The sequence below is a fragment of the Podarcis bocagei genome (assembly GCF_964188305.1).
Source record: "Podarcis bocagei genome assembly, chromosome: 14".
Taxonomy (NCBI): Eukaryota; Metazoa; Chordata; class Lepidosauria; order Squamata; family Lacertidae; genus Podarcis; species Podarcis bocagei.
This window is the reverse complement of record NC_138139.1, coordinates 15,156,548-15,180,879: the sequence shown is the minus strand read 5'-3', so window position 1 is coordinate 15,180,879 and position 24,332 is coordinate 15,156,548. Positions and strand designations below refer to the sequence as shown.

The 24,332-nt window shown below is 44.3% G+C and overlaps 1 protein-coding gene across 1 annotated transcript in view; it reads right to left on the bottom strand.

Moving 5' to 3' along the window:
- Nucleotides 1–5,433: 5,433 nt before the first annotated feature.
- Nucleotides 5,434–24,332, bottom strand: part of GATM (glycine amidinotransferase) — a 35,257-nt gene continuing 16,358 nt past the window's right edge. Inside the window, exons 3-10 of the mRNA XM_081170074.1 lie at nt 21,572–21,767; nt 19,853–20,043; nt 18,183–18,320; nt 16,529–16,693; nt 12,498–12,561; nt 12,268–12,384; nt 6,881–9,513; nt 5,434–6,772 (exon numbers count right to left, since the gene is read on the bottom strand). Of these exons, the coding sequence (XP_081026200.1) occupies nt 9,401–9,513; nt 12,268–12,384; nt 12,498–12,561; nt 16,529–16,693; nt 18,183–18,320; nt 19,853–20,043; nt 21,572–21,767 (984 nt within the window). The 3' untranslated portion in view covers nt 5,434–6,772; nt 6,881–9,400. The remainder of the gene's footprint in view (nt 6,773–6,880; nt 9,514–12,267; nt 12,385–12,497; nt 12,562–16,528; nt 16,694–18,182; nt 18,321–19,852; nt 20,044–21,571; nt 21,768–24,332) is intronic.

Sequence of the window (24,332 nt, the reverse complement as noted above, 5' to 3'; positions counted from 1 at the left end):
TGAGGGAGCCGGTGTTTGTCCACAGACAGCTTTCTGTGACATGTGGCCAGCATGACTAAACCGCTTCTGGCGCAATGGGGCACTGTGACGTAAACCACAGAGCACAGAAACAGTGTTTACCATCCCGCTGCAGCGTTACCTATTTATCTACTTGCACCTGTGTGCTTTTGAACTGCTAGGTTGGGACAGAGCAACGGGAGCTCACCCTTTCACAGGAATTCGAACCGCCAACCTTCTGATCGGCAAGCCCAAGAGGCTCAGTGACACCCGTGTCCCTTTATGTGGGGGGGGGGGAAATCACATAGAGAGACATTGGGACGCGGGTGGTACTGTGGGTTAAACCACAGAGCCTAGGACTTGCTGATCAGAAAGTCGGCAGTTCGAATCCCCATGACGGGGTGAGCTCCCGTTGCTCGGTCCCTGCTCCTGCCAACCTAGCAGTTCAAAAGCATGTAAAAGTGCAAGTAGATAAATAGGTACCGCTCTGGCGGGAAGGTAAACAGCGTTTCCGTGCACTGTTCTGGTTCGCCAGAAGTGGCTTAGTCCTGCTGGCCACATGACCCGGAAGCTGTACGCCGGCTCCCTCGGCCAATAAAGTGAGATGAGCGCCACAACCCCAGAGTCGGCCACGACTCTGGGGTTGCATGCTCATCTCACTCTATAGGCCGAGGGAGCCGGCATTTGTCCGCAGACAGCTTCCGGGTCATGTGGCCAACATGACTTAAGCCACTTCTGGTGAACCAGAGCAGCACACGGAAACACCGTTTACCTTCCCGCCGGAGCGGTCCCTATTTATCTATTTGCACTTTGATGTGCTTTCAAACTGCTAGGTTGGCAGGAGCAGGGACCGAGCAACGGGCGCTCACCCCAATGCGGGGATTCGAACCGCCAACCTTCTGATCGGCAAGTCCTAGGCTCTGTGGTTTAACCCACAGCACCACCAGCGTCCCTTTTTAGAGGGACATTAATGTGAATGGGGGGGAACCCCTTCCACCACCATGCAGACTCTCCAATTGTCCCCATTTCCCAGGAACTTTGAGTATATGCGTATACAAAAGTTTGTATTCCTCTGTCTCCCTGCAGGAAATTTATATAGGACCTTTACATAGGAGGTTTACTTTCTGTTATCAGTAAGGAGCTCGGGGTTCCCAGGAGCTGGTCAACAGACTTACAAGAACAGGTTAATCTACAATGCTAATGCCGTCAGCAAACAGAGAAGCAAGATCTGAATATTTTCCTCCAGATAAGCCTCAAGGTATGTATGGGGTAGTGTGGGAAAAGATGGTGTGTGTGTGTGTCTGTGGAACATAGGAAGCTGCCTGAGGCACATTCGCGCCAGACCTCTGAAGCAGTAGGATACCACTTTAAACTGTCATGGCTTCCCCCAAAGAATTATGGGAGCTGTAGTTTGTTACAGGGGCAAAGAATTGCTAGGAGACCTTCCTATTGCCTCCCACAGCTGCAGTTTGCAAAGTGCATACCCTCCGACATTCCTCCGATGAAAATAGGGGCATCCTATTCCATAATAATAATCACCATCATTTTTAATATTTGTACCCCGCCCCTCTGATTGGGTTGCCCCAGCCACTCTGGGCAGCTTCCAACATATATAAAAACATAATTAAACATTAAACATTTTTTTAAAAAACCATTCATGTCTTCAAAAGGTTGTCTAGGTTGCTTATCTCATTGGCTCAGGGGTCTCATAACTCCATACCCTCCAACATTTCTCTGATGAAAATAGGGACATCCTAAGGAAAAGCGAGATCAAATCAGAAACTGGGACGGCTTCTGTAAATTTGGGGCTGTCCCTGGAAAATAGGGGCACTTGGAGGGTCTGAAAGTGGTTTAACAGTCAATCTCTTTTCCGATGGAACTATTTCATTTCTTTAATTGGATGGTTTTTATTGCTTAGTTGATAGTGCCTTAAAATGAGCTCTAGAAGTCTTAATTTAGGCACACTTGCTAGGGCTGATGGGAGTTATAGTTTAGCAACATTAAACTACAGTGGTACCTCGGGTTAAGTCCTTAATTCGTTCCGGAGGTCTGTTCTTAATCTGAAACTGTTCTTAACCTGAAGCACCACTTTAGCCTATGGGGCCACCTGCTGCCGCCGCGTCGCCGGAGCACGATTTCTGTTCTCATCCTGAAGCAAAGTTCTTAACCTGAAGCACTATTTCTGGGTTAGAGGAGTCTGTAACCCGAAGCGTATGTAACCCGAGGTACCACTGTAATGCCTAACTCCTGCTATAGTGAATTCAACAAACAACGGCATTTGGACTAGACTCAGCAGGAGTACCAACTTGGCCCCGCGGCTGTGGGTGCCTGGGGCCGTGGGTGCCACACAGCGTGCACGGCCGTGGCACCGAAATTTGTGGGTGCCTGGCCCCTTCATGGGGAAATTTGTGGGTGTTTGGGCACCCAGGATCCTGGGGAGTTGGCACCTATGGAACTCGGTGAAGGTTGCAATCCTACAAGATACTTACTTGGGAGTAAGGTTTACACTACTCTTTTGGACTTACTTCTAGGTAAAGGTGCGCAGGTTTACTTCAGTCTCTTATGATCGCAAAAGTCAGCTAAGAAATAAAATCTAACCAATAAAACTACTTTCTCAAGCGGATTCCGACCTGGACAATTAGCTGCTTTCACAGCGCCCTCTAGCGTTGCAGCATCCCAATTTTTTACTGCCTTTTTCTTTTCAAGCCATTTGACAACAATTATGAAGCATTCTAGAAACAGATGCAGATAACGGCTAGACTTGAGAGCAAGAGTGTGCTCTGTGGTGGGAGCATCCCTCATGCCTGTTTTCCCACAAGCAGCTCTTCAAAAACAAGACAGGAAATGATGCTTTCTTTCTTTTTTTTGCAAGCATTCATTTCAAGCGCTTGCAGAAGTCTGAGGTTTTGCAAGTACAGTGGTACCTCAGGTTACATACACTTCAGGTTACAGACTCTGCTAACCCAGAAATAGTGCTTCAGGTTAAGAACTTTGCTTCAGTATGAGAACAGAAATTGGGCTCCGGCGGCACGGCAGCAGCAGGAGGCCCCATTAGCTAAAGTGGTGCTTCAGGTTAAGAACAGTTTCAGGTTAAGAACAGACCTTCTGTGATGTATGTATGATTTTTTTGGAGAGGAGGGGTCATGGGCTACAGAGTGGACAATTTCAAAAGTCTATATAAGGACTTGTGCACCATTGTTCAGGGTCCTTCTCCCTCCACAGCTGTCAACGTTTCCCTTTTCTAAAGGGAAATTCCCTTATTCCGAATAGGATTCCTCGCAAGAAAAGGGAAAAGTTGACAGCTATGCCGCCCTCCTGTGTGTGGCGAGTGGGGACCCTGTTGCAACAGTTAATAGAGATCAGGCTTACCAGCTGCTTTGCTTCTCAATATACTCTAAAGGTAAAGGGTAAAGGGACCCCTGACCGTTAGGTCCAGTTGTGGCCGACTCTGGGGTTGTGGTGCTCATCTCGCTTTATTGGCTGAGGGAGCCGGCGTACAGCTTCCGGGTCATGTGGGCAGCATGACTAAGCTGCTTCTGGCAAACCAGAGCAGCGCATGGAAATGCTGTTTACCTTCCCGCCGGAGCGGTACCTATTTCTCTACTTGTACTTTGAAATGTTTTCGAATTGCTAGGTTGGCAGGAGCAGGGACCAAGCAACAGGAGCTCAGCCTGTTGTGGGGATTCGAACCGCTGACCTTCTGATCGGCAAGTCCTAGGCTCTGTGGTTTAACCCACAGCGCCACCCGTGTCCCTTACTCTGTCCTATATACTCTGGTATATATCAGTGTCCCATATCCTCTGGTCGGCCTCTATTATTTCTCCTACCGATAGGGAACCCACTTAAGGACTCTAGATAGGTTCTGGAATAACCCATAAGGGAAAGGGAGCCATTTTTCTTAGAACACCAGAAACATCTGGAAGGCACCAAGGCAGGGCAAAGTTGGAACTTTTCAGCAAGCACCTGATTGGTCATGAAATTGATCAGGAACATCCTCCTTTCATGCAAATGACTGTGCCCTGAGGACACCTGGTTAGCTCAGTGTTGCTTGTCACAAGGAGAAATGACCGAATGTAGACTGGGCTCTGCATGGAGAAAGGGACTGCTGGTGGGGAGACAGCATGGGTCCTATTGACTACAAGTGCTACCTCATACCTATTCCACATTTGTAAGAATTTGATTATTTAGTGTGGCAACACCTGGACTTTGGAACTCCCTGCCTCTTGAGACAAGCAGGTGCTTTCACTGTACTTTTGTCAGCGCCTGCTAAAAACATCCCTGTTTAGAGAAGCCTGCCCAGGTGCGTAGAAGGTTAAGGTAATTCTAATCCGTTTTAGTATTTTGACTTCTGTATGTTGTGAAGTATGGTTGAAAACAAATTATTTGTTTTATCTTTTACAGTGGTACCTCAGGTTACATACGCTTCAGGTTACAAATGCTTCAGGTTACAGACTCTGCTAACCCAGAAATAGTACCTCAGGTTAAGAACTTTGTTTCAGGATGAGAACATAAATTGTGCTCCGGCGGCACGGCAGCAGCAGGAGGCCCCATTAGCTAAAGTGGTGCTTCAGGTTAAGAACAGTTTCAGGTTAAGAATGGACCTCTGGAACGAATTAAGTACTTAACCCGAGGTACCACTGTATTCGTAAACTGCCTAGAGGTGTTTTTACCACCAAGCAATGTATAAATTTTATGAAATCAATAAATGTATCTGCAGGCTTACAGCTGACTGAACAGTAAATATAATAATAATAATAATATAGTGTAACTTCTGGTTACATACTTAATTCGTTCCAGAGGTCTGCTCTTAACCTGAAACTGTTCTTAACCTGAAGCACCACTTTAGCTAATGGGACCTCCTGCTGCCGCCGTGCGATTCTGTTCTCATCCTGAAGCAAAGTTCTTAACCCAAGGTACTATTTCTGGGTTAGCGGAATCTGTAACCTGAAGTGTATGTAACCTGAAGCGTATGTAACCCAAGGTACCACTGTAATAATAATTTATTATATATACCCTGCCCATCTGGCTGGGTTTCCCCAGCCACTCTGGGCGGCTTCCAACAGAACACTAAAATACAATAACCTATTGAAAATGGGTTTTGTGGGTTGTGGGAGGCAGACAGAGAGCAGATGTATTTAAAGCACATTCAATACACATGACTCCCCACATCCTAGAACTCTGGGAACTATCATTTCTCTGTCACAGAACTACACTTCCCAACACCCTTATGCTATCATTCCCAATATTTTGGGGGTGAAGTAATGTGTTTTAAATGTGTGTTGAATGTGCCTTAAATGTTTAGTGTGAATGTCTGAAGACAGAAACACACACACACAGAGAGAGAGGATTTGGGTTTTCTGGGGTGAGTGGGGGTCGGGGTGTAGCCATTCTTGTCCCAGGCAGAAAACCAACCCTCAAAACAAGAAACACCAAAAGTTCACAAATGCAAACATGTTTTATCGGCATAAAAATACATATTGAGGAAATCAGTATGGAAAACTTAATTTACAGCACTGGTGGGTATCCTTAAAATTCCCACGATTTGGCATTTCTGCTAAGGATTATTAACAATAATAACAACAACAACAATAAAAAGCCTTTCCTTTATCTAAACAAGCTCACAAAATCAAATGTGTTGGCACACATGGGAACTTTAAAAACAAACAAACCAGAAGTGATGTTCATCGAGAGAAGATACATTGAAATAAGAACTACTTCCTAAACCAGGTCGCTAGATGCAAAGTCTAGAGCTGTAGAAAGCACTATGCGGATGTGATTGTGTAGGAAGGTGACCATGCCATGCCCCATCTCCTGACCCACCTGCAGACCCATCCACTGGAGTAAGGGGCTATGTGCGTGAATTTCCTGCCATTACCACCACCTCATGAAAACAGTGGCCAACTAGAGACCTAAGGGGAACCTGGAAGCAGGACCTGAACTCAAGACCCCTCTCCCTTCCAGTGGTTTCCAACAGCTAGCATTCGGAAGCAGCAGAAGTAAAACATAGCCTTACTTGTTTATTCTTTTATATTTATTCGTTTATTTGTCTATTCTTTTAAAGCCATCCACGTTGATAGCCATCACCGCCCTGTGGAACGCCCTCCCATCAGATGTCAAAGAAATAAACAACAATCAGATTTTTAGAAGACATCTGAAGGCAGCCCTGTTTAGGGATGCTTTTAATATTTGATGAATCATTGTATTTTAATATTCTGCTGGAAGCTGCCCAGAGTGGCTGGGGAAACCCAGCCAGATGGGCGGGGTATAAATAATATATTATTATTATTATTATTATTATTATTATTATTATTATTATTATTATTATTATTATTATTATCATCATCATCATCATCATCATCATTCTTGAGGGCTTTTATTTTGTCTGCCTTGAATCTTCCCAACATTCAGCTTCATTTAAAGTCCCCAAGCTCTAGCTGGGGGGGGGGAGGGGAATTACCTACCCATTTTCTCTGCATCGTGCAAAATTCTATATTATATTAAGTAGAATCATAGAATTGTAGAGGTGGAAGGGACCTTGCGGATCATTTATTCCAACCCCCTGCAGTGCAGGAATATGCAGCTGACCCATAAGGGGATCGAACCTGCAACCTTGGGTGTTATCAGCACCATGCTCTAACAACTGAGTCATCTAGGACAAGCATGAGGTTCAGAGTTATATATGAGGGCCTGGCCTCCTAAGGTGGACCTTTAGGAATCTCCCATTTCAAAGGGCAAAGGTTGTGCCAACTTTAAGGATGGAGAGATCAGTCTTTTTCTGGTCCGGCAAATTTTGCAAATACTGTATAACTTTATATTTGGGGGTTGGACTCGATGGCCCTTGTGGTCTCTTCCAACTCTATGATTCTATGATTCTATATCACACAGTTTCCCGCATATTCTTTTGGTGTGCATTTCATGACAAGGTACACACTTGGTTTTGCATTCACCCATCGAAGAAACTCAAGCTATGGTGTGCTGTGAACAAGCAACAATCCTGGTACATGCTGCTGGAGAAAAGCTCTCCCTCTTGTGGTTTGTTTGGAAAGAAACAGACTTCGAGGATCAATTTTGCACCGAGCCGTAAGCCGTAGGCACAATGGTTTCCTTCCTGTCGGCGCAGGAAAGGGAGAGTGAGTTAGGCACAGTTCTGACAGCGTACATCAGGAGACATGCATGTCATAGTTTGGCGAATGTGTGAAGCGCGCCACTGCTTCCAGAAGTGTATCGCAAAGAACAGAGAAGGGAGGGAAATAGAAGGATAGCACTGAGCCAATCTGTGTAGCAAACCAGGAACCCCCAAATCAGGCTTGTTTGCTTAAAAATGCAGACCAAATTCAGTTCACGAGGATCCCTAGCCTTTGTGTGATGGATTGCAAGCATCTAGCTCCCCTACTCCAATGAATGGGTGTCAGGCAGGTCCACAGAGGGCATTATATTATTCCTACATGATTAATTAATTCAGTTACAGCCGCATCAGCGTGGGGCTTAACCTTTTCGAAACAACAACAACACAAGTCAAACTAACCTAAATAGCTTATACAAAATCAGTAAAAACCAAGGTCCATATAAGATCTGTGTATTTAAATATTTTGCCTTAAATTTTATGAAGTGTGATGTGTATCCACAAACACACTCAAACTAGAAAAGATACTGGAAAGATTTCTGTTAAAAATCAGGTCTAACCTTTCTAGCTGCCTTTTTGAAAAGAGGTAGATGTAGAGCAGTATCAACCAGTTGACCTCTATGAGGCTGAAAAGTACTGTTGAAGTTTGTGCATCCTGGAAGTGAAGGTAAGAAGGAACTTCACGGGGAGGTGGAAGTCTTTCAAAAAGCCAGCCAGAAGACCTGTACTGCTGATGAGGAGTTGCAACTTTGGCCTAGACGAGCTAAGGGCCACTTCACACATTACAGGGTTTGAGGGCGCACCCAAGTTGTTTCAAAGGCTACAGAACCAATACAGGAAAGGTTAGATTCAGAGTAACGACACACACAACCTTACAGGCTGTATATAACTGTATAACTTCTGTTTCAAAAAACAATTCAACAGATCATATCACAGTATGTAATTCCATAGACCAATTTATCATATGAGCGGAATATATTCTGAGAGATTAAAGTCCAGCGGATTAATCAGGATCTCCCCCCCCCCCAATTTTTTTATTGATTTTCCACAAAATTTTAAAACAAACAAACAAACAAACAAACAAACATAAATCCCAACCGTAATTAAACCAATCTTGATAACATTGTTACGTGACTTCCTCAAATCCCCCTGGTTGAATTTCAGTGTATATCATTTTAACAGTTTTCCAAAATCAATTTTCTCAAAAAATTAACTTAATCACTTAACATCTTTCATTCTTTCTAATTTAGCTTTAAACATCTTAATTCCTATCCTCACATATTTGAATCCTAAGCTTATCTAATATTTGCAAGCTTTTCCAATTAACATACTTAGCTAAATAGTCTTTGAATTTCATCCATTCCTCCTGGTATTCCTTCTCCTGATCACAGACTCTTCCAGTCAGGTCAAATCAGGATCTTATATTCCTAACATAAGAGCTGAATAGACTGTATCTCCTGATCAATCCGCTGGACTTTAATCTCTCAGAATATGTTCCGGTCATATGATAAGTTTGCCATTGGAATTACATATTGTGATATGATCTGTTGAATTGTTTTTTGAAATAGAATTTACACAGTTGCATACAGCCTGTTACGTTGTGTGTGTTGTTACCAGTATTGTATTCACGTAACAAAAGTTTCAGCAGTGCTTTGTAGATTCAGAGTATGCCAGAGGCACTGAGGTCCTATGGAAATAAGGTCAGCAACAGGTCACTTCCATAGAATTGTAGAAATGGAAGGGACCCCGAGGGACTGAAACTGCAACCTTGGCAATATCAACGCCATGCTCTAACCAACAGAGTGTTCTACTGATTTCAGATGGGACCCAACAGCAACTAACAGTCTGGATCAAACCAAGAGGAGCAGGAGCCCTTTGAAAATGTAGGCATCTTCTAAAAAGGGAATTTTAAAAAAAGATACGTGGATTTAGTGATTTACGGCTGCAATCCTGTGCATCTGGAAATGAGCCATGTCCACCACAGTGGAGCTTCTGAACAAATATATGCATGAATGGGGGGGGGGGGACCAAAAAAACCACGGAACATACAGGCACATTTTGGGCTTGCCTCTGTGTAATGTGTGAATAGGCTCTTAGGGCACAATGTTCATGATACCTCCGTTGGGGTGGGTGGGGAGGTGGGCACTGTCCCAAGTATTGCAGTCCATGCACTCGCACCCTTTTTAAGCAGAAAGATGAAACCGATCTCCTCGTCTTCATTTGCCTACGCCTAGCTCATGCAAACTTAACCGCGTGCAGCTTCACAAAGCTGCACCCTGCCTAATCAAAGTAAGACTTCAGGGTACCACGACGGCGGATGTCGCAGGTCCAGCAGTGGAAGCCTCCTCCCAAGGAATTGGCGTGGCGGATGTTCACTTTGACTGTCGAAATGCCTGCAGATGAAAAGAAAGCGAAGCAAGACCCTTTGGTGAAGGTTGACTCAGATTTACACACAGGGTTATGAGGAGCTGTGCAAACATGTCTGGTACCATGGCCAGCTCCTCCTTCATTTACAACACAGTCAGGGGACACGGATGGCGCTGTGGGTTAAACCACAGAGCCTAGGACTTGCCAATCAGAAGGTCGGCGGTTCGAATCCCCGCAACGGGTGAGCTCCCTGTCCCAGCTCCTGCCAACCTAGCAGTTTGAAAGCACGCCAGTGTAAGTAGATAAATAGGTACCACTCCTGCAGGAAGGTAAATAGCCTTTCTGTGCGCTCTGGCTTCTGTCACGGTGTCCTGTTGTGCCAGCAGTGGTTTAGTCATGCTGGCCACGTGACCCGGAAAGCTTTCTGTGGACAAACACTGGATCCCTCGCCAAGCGAGATGAGAGTCGCAACCCCATAGTCGCCTTTGAATGGACGTAACAGTCCAGGGGTCCTTTACCTATTTTACCCAGACCCACTGAATTCAATAGCTTATTAACTAATTATTATGACTAGTGTTGGATATCCCCCAGTGAATGCAGCAAAATGAGATTGGGAGGAAAGGTGGGGTAAAAATTTCATTAAAAAAATAATGTGTGTCACAGCACTGTCAGGCTACGAATGCCCAGAGCGAGGAATTAACTCATTATTGTCAAAAGTAGGCATTACATTAGGAGAAGGCATGACCCGGAAAGCTGTCTGGACAAACGCCAGCTCCCTCGCCCTGAAAGCGAGATGAGCGCCGCAACCCCAGAGTCGCCTTTGACTGGACTTAACCATTCAGGGGTCCTTTACCTTTTTTATCTTTACAACACAGCATGTGTCATAGAGTGTTTGGGGCATATTTTAAGGAGATTTGGGCTTGAACCCCCTCTCCCAACAGTGGGGATCCTCCTGCAAGGCCATTTTGGCCAAGCTACCCCTAAATGGCTCAGACAATTTCAGTTCTCTCAAATTTCTTATTTTTCCAGGCTTAAATCTGGTTCTTCATATCTCTGCGTCTTCCCCAGCTGGCATAGCCCAGGGGTGATGGGTTTTGAAGTTCAGCAACATCTGGAGGGTCAAAAGTCCCCCACACCTGCCTTAAGAGTTGCCAGAGAGTAGGGATGGGGAAATTTGTGGCCTGACGGTTGGACTCCAACTCCCATAAGCTCCAACCAGCATTACCAAGGATCAGTGGCGTAGCGTGGGGGGTGCAGGGGGGGCCAGCCGCACCGGGCGCAACATCTGGGGGGGGCGCTCGCACTCGCAGCTCTCTGCCCCTACCTGGCTCACTCACTCTCTCTCACTGCAGTGCTGGCTGTGCGAATCCGATCCGAGCCGCTGGGTCGCCGCCCACTGTGGAGGGGGTGGGTGCCAGGCGTGCGGTGCAGAGAGAGAGCGAGGGACTATCTGGGGGAGGGACAGTGCAGTGGCCGCCCAGCGCAGCGCTGAGCACGGGAGAGAACCACACCAGACCAGACCAGGCAGCAGCAAGAAGAAGCTGGCAGCGGCGGCAGGTTAGGGGGCGCAAATTACTTGCCTTGCCCCGGGTGCTGACAACCCTCGCTACGCCGCTGCCAAGGATGGTAGGAACTGCATAGAGGAGTCACAGGTTTTTCTGTTTCTGGCCTAGAGAGGCCCTGGGGCAGAGCCATATCTTTCACCTTCTCTGTCATGCCACTGCAGCCCTGCCAATTAGCTGCTCCTTTAAGCTTCACTTACACACTACATTAGGGAGGCGGGTGGCGCTGTGGGTTAAACCACAGAGCCTAGGACTTGCCGATCAGAAGGTCGGCGGTTCGAATCCCTGCAACGGGGTGAGCTCCCGTTGCTTGGTCCCTGCACCTGCCCACCTAGCAGTTCGAAAGCACGTCAAAGTGCAAGTAGATAAATAGGTACCACTCCAGCGGGAAGGTAAACGGTGTTTCCGTGCACTGCTCTGGTTTGCCAGAAGCGGCTTAGTTATGCTGGCCACATGACCCGGAAGCTGTACGCTGGCTCCCTCAGCCAATAAAGTGAGATGAGCGCCGCAACCCCAGAGTCGGTCACAACTGGACCTAATGGCCAGGGGTCCCTTTACCTTTACACACTACATTGCATGGGATATTTACAATGCAATCAAACCAACAGTGCAGGTTTGCTAGATAGGCACATGATAGGAGCTGAAGCTCATAGAGTTTTCCTGTAAGTTTGCTAGACAGAACTCTTGAGAGCCACTCCCAATGTGCCCTGACAGTGGGAAAGTGTAGCCACATATAATCTCCTCACCCGGCTGGGCACATTCTCTTTGCTCTTTCGCCTCATCCCAGCAATGTCTGAGCCACACCGACTCCATTTTGAACTAGACTAAAGAATGTATTTGTAACTGGATTACCATTTTAAGCCTGCCTGAACAAAGCTGCTGTTAACTCTGCTGTTCTTCAGTGGGGAATACTGAATGAGTAAATGTCATTTTTTTACTTTTTACAAGACTGTTTTACTTTTTTAAAAAAACAACAATAAGTGATTATTGTTTTCAGGGTTGGAGAACATAGGAAATACCAGGAGAATCCAGTCCTCCTTAAAGCATCCTGGATTACTTAAATTAAAAGGCTAAAACTAACCTATCTAAGCTTCCCTTTTAAGCTGCAAAGGGATGCATTCTGCTGAACTCACAAGCGTGAGGAATGAAGGAAGGATAATATCTAATAAATATAACCTCTCCTGGCAACTATGCACATCCCTAAACATTTTGACCCACCGAGACTTTCAAACAGCTTGTGGATTGGAGTTTCGTTGGCATCGACCATCACACGTTTTTCATCCAGCATCAGGACGTTCATAGAGAGCCATTTAGAGGACATCCACAACGGGTGGTCTGGATGCAAATATAAACAGGAAATAATATTTAGCACTCCCATTGGGTGGGTGAAGTCTGGGACTTCTGCTTTGCAAAACTCGTCTTCAAAATTGGGAATAAGCTAAACATACCATCAGGGATCAGGGGCAATGGAGGGTGAACCACCGTCCAGCCTGCGTTCTTGAAGAGATCGATCTAAAAGAGATAGAGATTCAAACTGAAGAGATTCAATTTTGAAGAGATTTTTTTAAACCATTGTGGGATTTATTCCCAATGCAAACAAGCACTCACAGAAGAGGGTGTGTCTTGCGGGATCACAGAAGGAGAGGAAAGGGTTAAGAATAATAGAGTTGGAAGGGACTCCATTGATAATCTAGTAGTCCAACCCGTTACAATTCAGGAATGTGCACCCATACAGGGATCAAACCCGTGACCTTGCCTCCTACAATCCTTATTATGATCGCCATTGCTACTCTTAGCGTTTGCATGTTAAAATGCATGCATGCTAAAATGAAAATATGCATTCTGCATCAAATCTAGTTTGGTCCCAAGGTCTTTATAAGAAAATGTAGTATAGTTTGCAGAAGTTGCATTGCTTAGTTTTCATCACAAGAGGGCTCTCTACTTGCACATCAAAGAAAGACATCGAGCATCCTTTTTTTCATGGCACTTCATTCCATTTTCAATCTTTCCCTTAAGTTCCACATTATATCTGAGCTTTCACACATCATAAAAGCCCCTTCTGTAACTATAGTGAAATATAGTTCAAGTTTAGCAGCCAAGTCCATGTTATTTGCTTCCAGAAAAGAATCCATTTGCAAATAATATGGAAGCGAGTGCTACTATATAGCACAATAGCTCCAGAGGTGGCTTTTAAATTGTGTGAAAGCTGAAAAATAATGTGGAAATTATCAGTTAGGGAAACATTTTATGAAAATGGAATAGACTGCCATGTGAATGCAATCTCAGTCTGGAGCTAAATGTATTGTGCTGACACTGGTGTCTAATATTTTCCAATTGCTCAAATATTCCTAAAATGTTTGCAGTCTGATAGGATCCAGTTTCAATATATTATATTTCACATGCAATGACATTGTACTTTGTACTTCTCAACTGACACGCAATCAGTGCAGGCCTAGACATGCAGACCTCTAAAAATTTAGACAGGGAGAGTCTAAATTTTAAAACCACCCCAAAATCCGGTCATGTTACCTTACTCCCATCTTTACTAAGGAAGGTTGCCACAGAAGCCATGACTGTTTAAAGCGGTATTGTACTGATTTAAATTATAGTGCAGATAGCACCCTAGAAAACACTCCACATCCTCCTTTGGCCACCCACCGCAAAGGAAGATCAAGAGCTATCCTGGATCAGACCCAAAGTCCATCTTGTCCACTATTCTCCTTCCCATAGAGGCCCGTCAGATGATTCTAGCACCCCCACCAGATAAGATATTTTAAAAGGGAGCACACACTAATTTCTTCCCCTCTAGCACTCATGCCAGCTTTTGTAGGCTATTCCTCTCATGTAGATAAACGTATTCCCCATATGCTACATGCAGGGCCAGATTTAGGTCTGATGAGGCCCTAAGCTACTGAAGGGAATGGGTCCCTTTATATGTCCAGCTGTCCTTTGTCAACAACAAATAGTCCCTGTTTTTTGTGTTGAATACCGGTATATGCTACATGGTAATTTATGGACCTAATAGGTATCTTAAGCCATTTGCATATAACAAAATATGTATTTTATCAAAGCAATTGTTGAACTGAAATACAATTAAGAAGAAGTATATTGATAGTGAAATACAATTAAGAAGTATATTAATAGTGAAATAATTATTAAGCTCTAAATCAAAATGATTTCTTATTCATAACAAACTTAATAATGCAAACACACTGGCATTTGGCAATAACAGAATTTCCTTTAGAAACACAATTTACAAAGACTCATAATCTAGTCTCTAGAAACTTGCTATAACATGAAATAATAATAGCAAACCAGTGATATTTTAGGGAGCAGGCTAGCAGCTGGGGCCCATTACTTGCATCATAGGAGCCTACACAACACAAAACACTGTTGCTGTATGTAGGTTTTATTTTATTTGTTTTTTATCTTTTATTTTGGAAATGTATATCCAGCTTTATTTTTCTTTATTTTTTTGGGGGGGGGGCTTCAAGAGAGTGGGGCCCTAAGCTATAGCTTGTTTAGCTTATACGTAAATCTGGCACTGGCTACATGCATCTTTCTGCCCAAGGAAGCTGCAGGGTAACAAACGGAGCAATAGTTCTGCTAAATGAAGCAATCTACTGCAGTGGTAAAGGTAAAGGGACCCCTGACCATTAGGTCCAGTAGTGACCGACTCTGGGGTAGCGGCGCTCATCTCGCAGCGCATGGAAACGCCATTTACCTTTCCGCCGGAGTGGTACCTATTTATCTACTTGAACTTTGATGTGCTTTCAAACTGCTAGGTTGGCAGGAGCAGGGACCGAGCAATGGGAGCTCACTCCATCGCGAGGATTCAAACCGCTGACCTTCTGGTTGGCAAGTCCTAGGCTCTGTGGTTTAACCCACAGTGCCACCTGCTTCCCTCACTACAGTGGTACCTCGGGTTAAGATCTCAATTCGTTCCAGAGGTCCGTTCTTAACCTGAAACTGTTCTTAACCTGAAGCACCACTTTAGCTAATGGGGCCTCCCGCTGCCACCGCGCCACTGCTGTGCGATTTCTGTTCTCATCCTGAAGCAAAGTTCTTAACTCGAGGTACTGTTTCTGGGTTAGCGGAGTCTGTAACCTGAAGCGTATGTAACCTGAAGCGTCTGTAACCCGAGGTACCACTGTACAGTCCTTTTGTTAGCTGGAGCAAAAACAGATCAGGAGTCCAAGGGAGAGCCCACACAAATTTAAGAGCTGTAAAAAGGAACCACAACCTTTGCACGCAATTGCCCAAGGTCAGCTGCAAAAACAAGGGCTTAAATAATGTTTGGCTTAGTTAACAATTGCTGACGAGACACCTAGCGACTTGTTCAAAGGGTTCAGAAAAGTTTCGGCTTGCAAGCTTCCCGAAAGCACCCGTGGGCCTAGACTGGCCATTGTGTCTGATTCAACAGGGCTCTTCCGTTCCCCTGTTAGGACTCTACCACTTTAAGAATGGAGGTGTGTGAACAGGATGTTTGAATATTCTCCTGCATCAAACTCCCTGCACATAATCAGCTAGTGCCGCAGGGAAGAGGCCTAGAAACACACCAGAAATTGCTTCCACAAGAAGCAGTGATGGCTACCAACTTGGGATGGCTTCAAAAGAGGGTTAGACAAATTCATGGAGGAGAAAGCTATCAAGGGCTACTATCCACAAAGGCTATGTTCTGCCTCCATGGTCAGAGGCTGCGATGCTTCTGACTACCAGTTGCCGGAAGCTGCAGAGGGGGGGGGCGCTCTTGTGATTGGGGGTCCTGCTTTCCCATGGGTTGACCCCTGTGAGAACAGGATACTGGACTAGATTACTGCCGTGCAATATACATAGGGCTGCCTCTGAAGATTGTTCGGAAACTTTAGCTGGTGCAGAATTCAGCAGCCAGGTTGTTCACCAGAGCAACACGGTTTGAGCATATTATACCGATCCTGGTCTGACTGCACTGGCTACCAATTAGTTTCCAGGCCCAATTCAAAGTGCTGGTTTTGAACTATAAAGCCTTAAACGGCTCAGGACCGCAATACCTCAAGGACCGCCTCTTCCCATAGGAACCTACCCGGACCCTGAGGTCATCTTCTGAGAACCTCCTTCGTGTGCCTCCTCCTTAAGAGGTCCAGAGGGTGGCAACACGAGAACAGGGCCTTCTCCGCAGTGGTTCCCCATCTGTGGAATGCTCTCCTCAGGGAAGTTCACCTGGCACCTTCATTAGACACCAGGCAAAAACATTCCTTGGTTGATTTGATTAACATCCTATGCCCTTTTAAAATGGGCAGGGGCATTATTGGGTTGCTGTTTTTATTTTGATTACCTATTTTGTGGTTTTATATTTTGATTTCGTTCTGTGAACCACCCTGAGACCCCCCGGGTAGACGGCAGTATATAAATTCAATAAATAATAATACTAATAGCAATAATAGATGGGTCTTTGGCCAGATCCTACAGGGCTGCTCTTATATGTCTGAAGAGCCCTTACCTCATTGCACGGACGGTCTGGGTTAGAAAGTACGAGGCCCGGTCCGATGATGTTGAATGTGGCATCAATGTGCATGGGATTGGGGTCTTTGAAAGAGATGGTGTGCACTCTGTATTCCGGCGCAAGGTGTCTCCGCATCCACTCAATACCCAAGTAGTTAGTAACCTGAGAGCAAGATTTAGACTTTTAGTTGTTTCAGAAGAAATATCTGCAACAACAGTAAGCCATATATCTTTTCTTTTTTATATAAAATATTTATTAAGATTTTACACAACACATACAAAAAAGAAAAAAGAAAAAAGAACAACAGCTAACAAGAAAATTACCAAAAAAAGAAAAAAGACCTAATAAAACCCCAGTAGTTAAAAAAAATAAAAGACGAGAAAAAAGAAAGAACAATATCTTAAAAAGAAATAATCCATTTTTCAATATCTTTAAGTTCATTTGCATATTTCCTTGACCTCCTCACACCTCCCCTTTTGTATTCCTGTTTACAAAGTCCTTTCAGCAAATCCTTACCCTCTTTCATTTGTCTTTACTCTATAATCGTAACCTATTATAACTATATATTTTCATCCAAATAACTATCTATATTTACATGTTCTTATTAGCCTTGATACAAAAACCGCTTATTTTCAGCCCAACATCATTTTAACATTCATTAATTTTACAGTATTTCTGTAGATAATCTTTAAATTTCTTTCAGTCTTCTTCCACCATTTCTTCTCCCTGGTCTTGGATTCTGCCAGTCATTTCTGCCAGTTCCATATAGTCCATCATCTTCATCTGCCATTCTTCCAGAGTGGGTAAGTCTTGTGTCTTCCAATACTTTGCAATAAGTATTCTCGCTGCTGTTGTAGCATAACAGTAAGCCATATATCAGGCCCGTCCAACGCCCAAGAGTCTTCGATCTACTCCCAGTATTTAAAAAAAATGGCAGTGATCTACCTGATCTACTCATTGTCACTGAGGATTGACCAGAGTTGCTGAGCTTTTTTAAAGGGGGAATGACATAAATCACTCATCTAAACTCCGCCACTAACAAACGCATGCCGCATTAACTCCGATCAACATATTCCCAAAGCGCAAAACTCCGCCAACTTGACGCAACGGAGGGACAGAGAGAGGCAGATATTTAAACTGAACATCAATAGAGCATTGGGGGGGGTGTATTCTTAATTGTCTGCATAGGCATAGCGGAATAGAAAAGTTTTCAGCAGGCTTTTCAAAGTCAGCATAAAAGCTGGTACTAACCAACAAATAAATCTAACTAAAAAACGAATAATGGGTGTAATTTTGTTGTTGGACTACGCAGAAATGGCAAAGCTGACAGTGAAATTAAGAGATCAAAATGGTGAACTTTTCATAGAAGAATGGACTATTTTTAAAAACACTATAGCCAAATGAAATTGAAGTCTGGATTCTAGCTAAAAGCAGAGGAAGAAAAAAATGATAAAATAATTGCACCAGAGAAACTTTTGTAATAGATAAAGATATAATGCAGTAGAGGCGGTCTGAGTAAAAAGACTGCAGAAATGAGAGTGGGAAGTCAATTTATGAAACAATGTAACTATTTGATAAGAAGATTATGGTGCAGATGTTTGAAAAAATTAATAAAAAATTATACTGCAAAAAAAGGAACCGATCTGCTCACCTGACTTCTTTGCACAAAGATGTCTCTTCCGGCTCGTATGAAATCTGCAGCGTCAAAGCACGGCTCAAATTCAGTTGTGACAAATTTGCCCTGTGCAGCCAGCTTGTGCCTGTCTTCCACAGTGCGAACGGGGTAATCCTGGTTTCAGAAAGACAAAAGACACACACAGGCCTTCACTAGGACTGTTCCCACTACTCAGGGCAATCACACGGCGCCATTTCTCAACCTCTGATCTGCCTAAACCAGGCTTCCTCAACCTCGGCCCTCCAGATGTTTTGGGCCTACAACTCCCATGATCCCTAGCTAGCAGGACCAGTGGTCAGGGATGATGGGAATTGTAGTCTCAAAATATCTGGATGGCCGAGGTTGAGGAAGCCTGGCCTAAGCTTTTACAGGGCTGATAGTTCTAGCAGGGAGGGTTGCCAATGCAGTCATGCTGGGGCCAAACCCTGAGTTCTGGGGCGAGGAACACAGATGGTCCTGCAGATATTATTGTTGGCATTGAGCTCCCATCAGCCCCTGTCAACTGTTAGGATTTTTATCTATCCGAGCTGCTCCAGCGAGTGGTACTATGATTTGTAGTATGATTTGGGCATTCTGGCGGTTCCCTCATTGTGAGAAGCAAAGCTATAGGGAACCAGGCAGAGGGCCTTCTTGGTAGTGGCACCCGCCCTGTGGAACGCCCTCCCATCAGATGTCAAAGAGATAAACAACTACCTGACAACTTCCAATAGTACTCAGAAGGAAGAGACAACACAGACTTCCTTTCTCACGCTCACTCAGACACTCACATGATGTATACGATAATAATAATAATAATAATAATAATAATAATAATAATAATAATAACAATAACAACAACAACAACAACAACAACAACAACAACAACAACAACAACAATAATAATTTATTATTTGTACCCCGCCCATCTGGCTGGGTTTCCCCAGCCACTCTGGGCGGCTTCCATAGAAACCAAAAATACAGTAAAATATCACAGATTAAAAACTTCCCTGAACAGGGCTGCCTTAAGATGTCTTCTAAATGTCAGGTAGTTATTTATCGCTTTGACATCTGATGGGAGGGCGTTCCACAGAAACGCCATTTACCTTCCCACTATAAAGCGGTATTCCACTATAAAGGGGAATACTCCGGAGACTTGGGGAAGTTTGAAGAAGAAGAAGAAGAAGAAGAAGAAGAAGAAGAAGAAGAAGAAGAAGAAGAAGAAGAAGAAGAAGAAGAAGAAGAAGAGGAGTAGTAGTAGTAGTAGTAGTAGTAGTAGTAGTAGTAGTAGTAGTTTGGATTTGATATCCCGCCTTTCACTCCCTTTAAGGAGTCTCAAAGCGGCTAACATTCTCCTTTCCCTTCCTCCCCCACAACAAACACTCTGTGAGGTGAGTGAGGCTGAGAGACTTCAGAGAAGTGTGACTGGCCCAAGGTCACCCAGCAGCTGCATGTGGAGGAGCGGAGAAGCGAACCCGGTTCCCCAGATTACGAGACTACCGCTCTTAACCACTACACCACACTGGCAGCCTTCCCAGGGCGTTTTTCCAACACCAACATGGCCAATCAATGGTCAAGGATGATGGGAGTTGTACTCCAATATCACCAGGAAGGTACCCTTGCTCCTGCCACCATAGTTGCTTGCTTGAAAGCCAAACGGATAATAATACCTGGTCATAAAGTTCATCAGCCATGGTGGGCTTTGGTGCTGTGGTCCATTTTGATCCGCGGCGGAAGTACTCTTTGATGATGGGCCGATACGCTCTGTATTCAAAGAAACGAGCGCGCCAAGCCATCGGCGCTTCAATGATCTCGTTCCCAATGACCAGCAGAATGTCTCTTGGCATAGCTGCGTACATCCCTACCAAAAGAACAAAGTGTTTGATATGGGGATCCAATCAACAGCAGCACAAATCCTGCACACCGGATCCCAGTCAAGGTTCGATTTTGCTCAGTAGCAACCCAGTGGAAGAGGGAGTGAAGCTTCCACACATCAAGCGAAAAAACAAACAAACCACAGGCTACTGAATGTAACCGAAACAAATCAACTCGATTCCCAGCGTCGGTTTGCCAAAATGTGTTAGGACCCAACCTTCTTTTGGGGACATGGCTGTTTCTGCCACTCTTAACCAGAATGCCAAGCCTTTATCAAAAAGCAGCAAAACACTACACTCAATTTCAAGTAGTTTGTATGGGGCAGACAAACATTTTAGCGTGTCATCCATTTTAATCCATCATGGCTGCTCCACTGTGTGCCTAAAGCACATCACAACAGCATAACAGTGATGTCTATGTAGGCCTAGCAAGATCTAGATCAGGGGCCGACAGCCTAAGGCCCATGGGCCACAAGTGGCCCACAGGGGTCATTTTACCGGCCCACGAGCTGCCCCCAAACCGAGCCACCCGCTCGGCGAGTCCCTGCGTGCTGCATTAAACTGGCGCAGCGTGGTGTGGGGACTCGCCGAGTAGCGCCAGAAATCGTGTCTGCGCAGACACAGATGCTGAAAATTGTGGACACGCACACTCACACACGCCCGCAATCGGGCCCACGGAGGGGTCTCCATGGCAGTGAACCGGCCCAGGCAAGGTAAGTGTTATGTACTGAGTTGAATAGGATCCAAAATGCAGCCGTCTGATTGGTCCTGGAACAATAGGATTCAGAATGCAGCAGCCTGATTGGTCCTAGAACAATAGGATCCAGAATGCAGCAGTCTGATTGGTCCACAGGAGCCACCCAATCCAGCTCCAGGTGGAAGTGAATCCGCAACCTGATTGGCCTACAGGAGAATCCCGGAATTAGCCAATCATGTGGGGTCCATTGTGTAAATAATGTATATAAAGCAGATATTCTGGGGGAACTTCCATTCCTCCTCACCACTATGAGCTGAATAAAGAGCATGAAATCCACTCTCGACTCCAAGTATATTTCAGTAAGCCTTGCCAACCCCTGATCTAGATTAACAGAAGGGACTGTACTATTTTACTGTAAACAACATGAAGTCCCTGTGAAACTATAGCTAGCAATACACTAAGTTGCTTAACGGTAGGCTCTTGTTGTCCTTTATGAATTGTCACGAGGACTTTAAAGTTTTTTTGTTTTTTTAAAAAGAGGAAACAAATCTCATCAATAACGAATAAACAATACATTATAAAATAATGAGGAGACGGAGACGTGGTTCACATCCACAATGTACATTTTAAGCATGTTTTTACCACTTTTCGCAATCATGGCTTCCTCCAAAGAATCCTGCAGCTTACCCATCACAGAGCTACAATTCCCGGCACCCTTAAACCACATTTCCCAGGATTCCCATGTGCTTTACATGTACGACTTAGATGTGGGCATGCTCTAAATCGATCCTGCACATTCCAAGTCACTGAGCAATTACCGGTGGACTCAAAGTCAGGCGTTTTATATTTGGTCGACCAGTCAAGTGGCTCTGGTCTTCTCACAATCACTCCTTCCATTTTCAGAATATTGCACATCTCTTCGATTTCAGCAATTGCTTTCTTCACGTGATCCTGGGGGAAACTCTGGCCTCCATATTTCTGATAGAACCCCCAGTACTTCTCGTAGGTATTCGCCTGGTAATCAATAAAGAAAAAGCAGACATGAACCAGCAGTATATTAACATTGCAAAGAATCACTCTGTATTCATCTACTAACAGTTAAACAAAAGTATGTCAATCTCATAGGACTTGTATATTCAGATGATTGCATTTTCTGTAATTCTAAGTTTTTTAAACTATTTTTGAATAGTATTACATCTGCTCAACAACCAAAGCTAATTTTTTCCCTTCCCACTCTTATTTCAAAGCGATTTTTGTCTTTGTATCAGAAAGGCACCTGGCTAATTTGGTTGCCAATAAATATCGCTGCAAACATTTCTGAGATCATGGTCTTTCCAATGATTGGCTCTTGTCTAGGTTTGTTAATTGTCTTACTTTGAATGTTGTGAGGATCCTATGCCCTTTTGAAATGTGCTTTTTTGGAGTGGGGGTTATTGGGTTGTTGTTTTTATTTTGATTATGTATTTTGTGGTTTTATATTTGGATTTTATTCTGTGAACCGCTCTGAGACCTCCGGGTATAGGGCGGTAAATAAATAAATAAATAAATAAATAAATAAATAATGTATTTTAAATTGTCATAAGCAAGCCATGTGGGGGTAATAAATAAAAATTATTGCTATTCACATGGCACCTGAATCACATGGCACCACTGCAACTGCAAGCTGGAGAAATTCCACTGAGATGAGCAAGAGGGATTGCCGGACAGTTTTCCATAGAGTCCTGGGCTTAGACTAGAAAGACCTGAGTTCAAATCCCCATTCAGCACAAAGTTAACTGGGCAACCTCGCGTCAGCCTTTCCCCCCTCTATTATTTATATGCCACCCATGGGTTGCCCCAGCCACTCTGGGCTTCTTCTAGCAAAATATAAAAACACAAGGAACATTATTACATTGGCAATTTCTACTCCTGTTTCCATCAAAATTGTTCAACATCCCTAGTTAAGACATGTAGGAATTGGGTGCAGTGACTGCCATTAAGTCAGCTGCCTGAGGGAAGGGGGTGCCTGACCCAAACATTCTTTTTTGAGCCTGCTTTCTTCCTCCTCCCTCCAGTTCCTTTTTCCTCACGTGTCATGACTTTTTAGACGGTGAGCCTCAAGTCAGAAACCACCTTAGTAGTTGATTTATTTAAGCTGCTCCGAAGGTCATTTTTCCTTCAAAGGCAGGGTATAAAATGCCTGAAACAAACTTCCAGTTTCAGGGATGCAGCAGCAAGAATACCAATACAGTGGTACCTCTGGTTACGTACTTAATTCGTTCCGGAGGTCTGTTCTTAACCTGAAACTGTTCTTAACCTGAAGCACCACTTTAGCTAATGGGGCCTGCTGCTGCGGCGTCGGAGCACGATTTCTGTTCTCATCCTGAAGCAAAGTTCTTAACCCGAGGTACTATTTCTGGGTTAGTGGAGTCTGTAACCTGAAGCATACGTAACCTGAGGTACCACTGTACAATACATCTGTCACCTTCCTCTTATGTACATGCAAAAAAAAACCCCATAAGCTAATACAGTGGTACCTCGGGTTACATACGCTTCAGGTTACAGACTCCACTAACCCAGAAATAGTGCTTCAGGTTAAGAACTTTGCTTCAGGATGAGAACAGAAATCGTGCTCCCGCGGCGCGGCAACAGCAGGAGGCCCCATTAGCTAAAGTGGTGCTTCAGGTTAAGAACAGTTTCAGGTTAAGAACGGACCTCCAGAATGAATTAAGTACTTAACCCAAGGTACCACTGTAGTGGAATGAGTGTTGCAGCCAGCCGCCTTCCACAGAACGCAAGCAAAGCTTTGCACATATGCAATACATTATATGTGAATGCCACGTATTAAGGCTTTGAACAAGTCAATGAATAAGTGAATGTGGTTTTTAAAAAATAAATAAATACTGCCCCCCCCCCCACCGGCTGCTAAAAAAAGAGGTCAGCAGAGCAATGAGCTCAGCCAACAGTGAACATCTGTGACTGTATTTAAGTTTCAGCAGGGAAATGTTAAGAAGGCCTTTAGACAGCTAGAAGATGAATTGCTGCAGTGGCGGCCAAATGTACAGTACACAGCCCGAGATTTTCAGTCCTGGAGACTCAGAAATGGCCTGGAATGAAACCTGTAACATAAGCACGACCTTCAGAGACTGCCAGCTCAGCAACTCGTAACCTACATGTCAAACCGCTCATTGCAGGCTGTGATAAATGCACTTTAAAAAAATAATTTAAAAGCACCCTTTTAAAAATAAAATATATAAAAGCGGTTTGCTACCCTCTCAACTCTGTTGGGAAACTGTGTCGCAAACTTCCCCTGGTGTCATTCCAGGAGCCTGGAGACTCTTATCAGAAGCCACACAAGTACGAGATTATAGGCGTCTGCTTGGAAACACCGTTTTCTGATATTTATGTAGTGCTCTCAATGGACCCAGCACTTCACAGAATATGGTGATACCACACCCCCTTAAAAGGAAGATCCCTGCTGCCCCTATGAGGCTTAAAATTTAAATTACGATTTAAGAGGATAGATAGTGGCAGAGTATGGTATATACTGTGTAAAGGTAAGGTAAAGGTAAAGGACGCCTGGACGGTTATGTCCAGTCA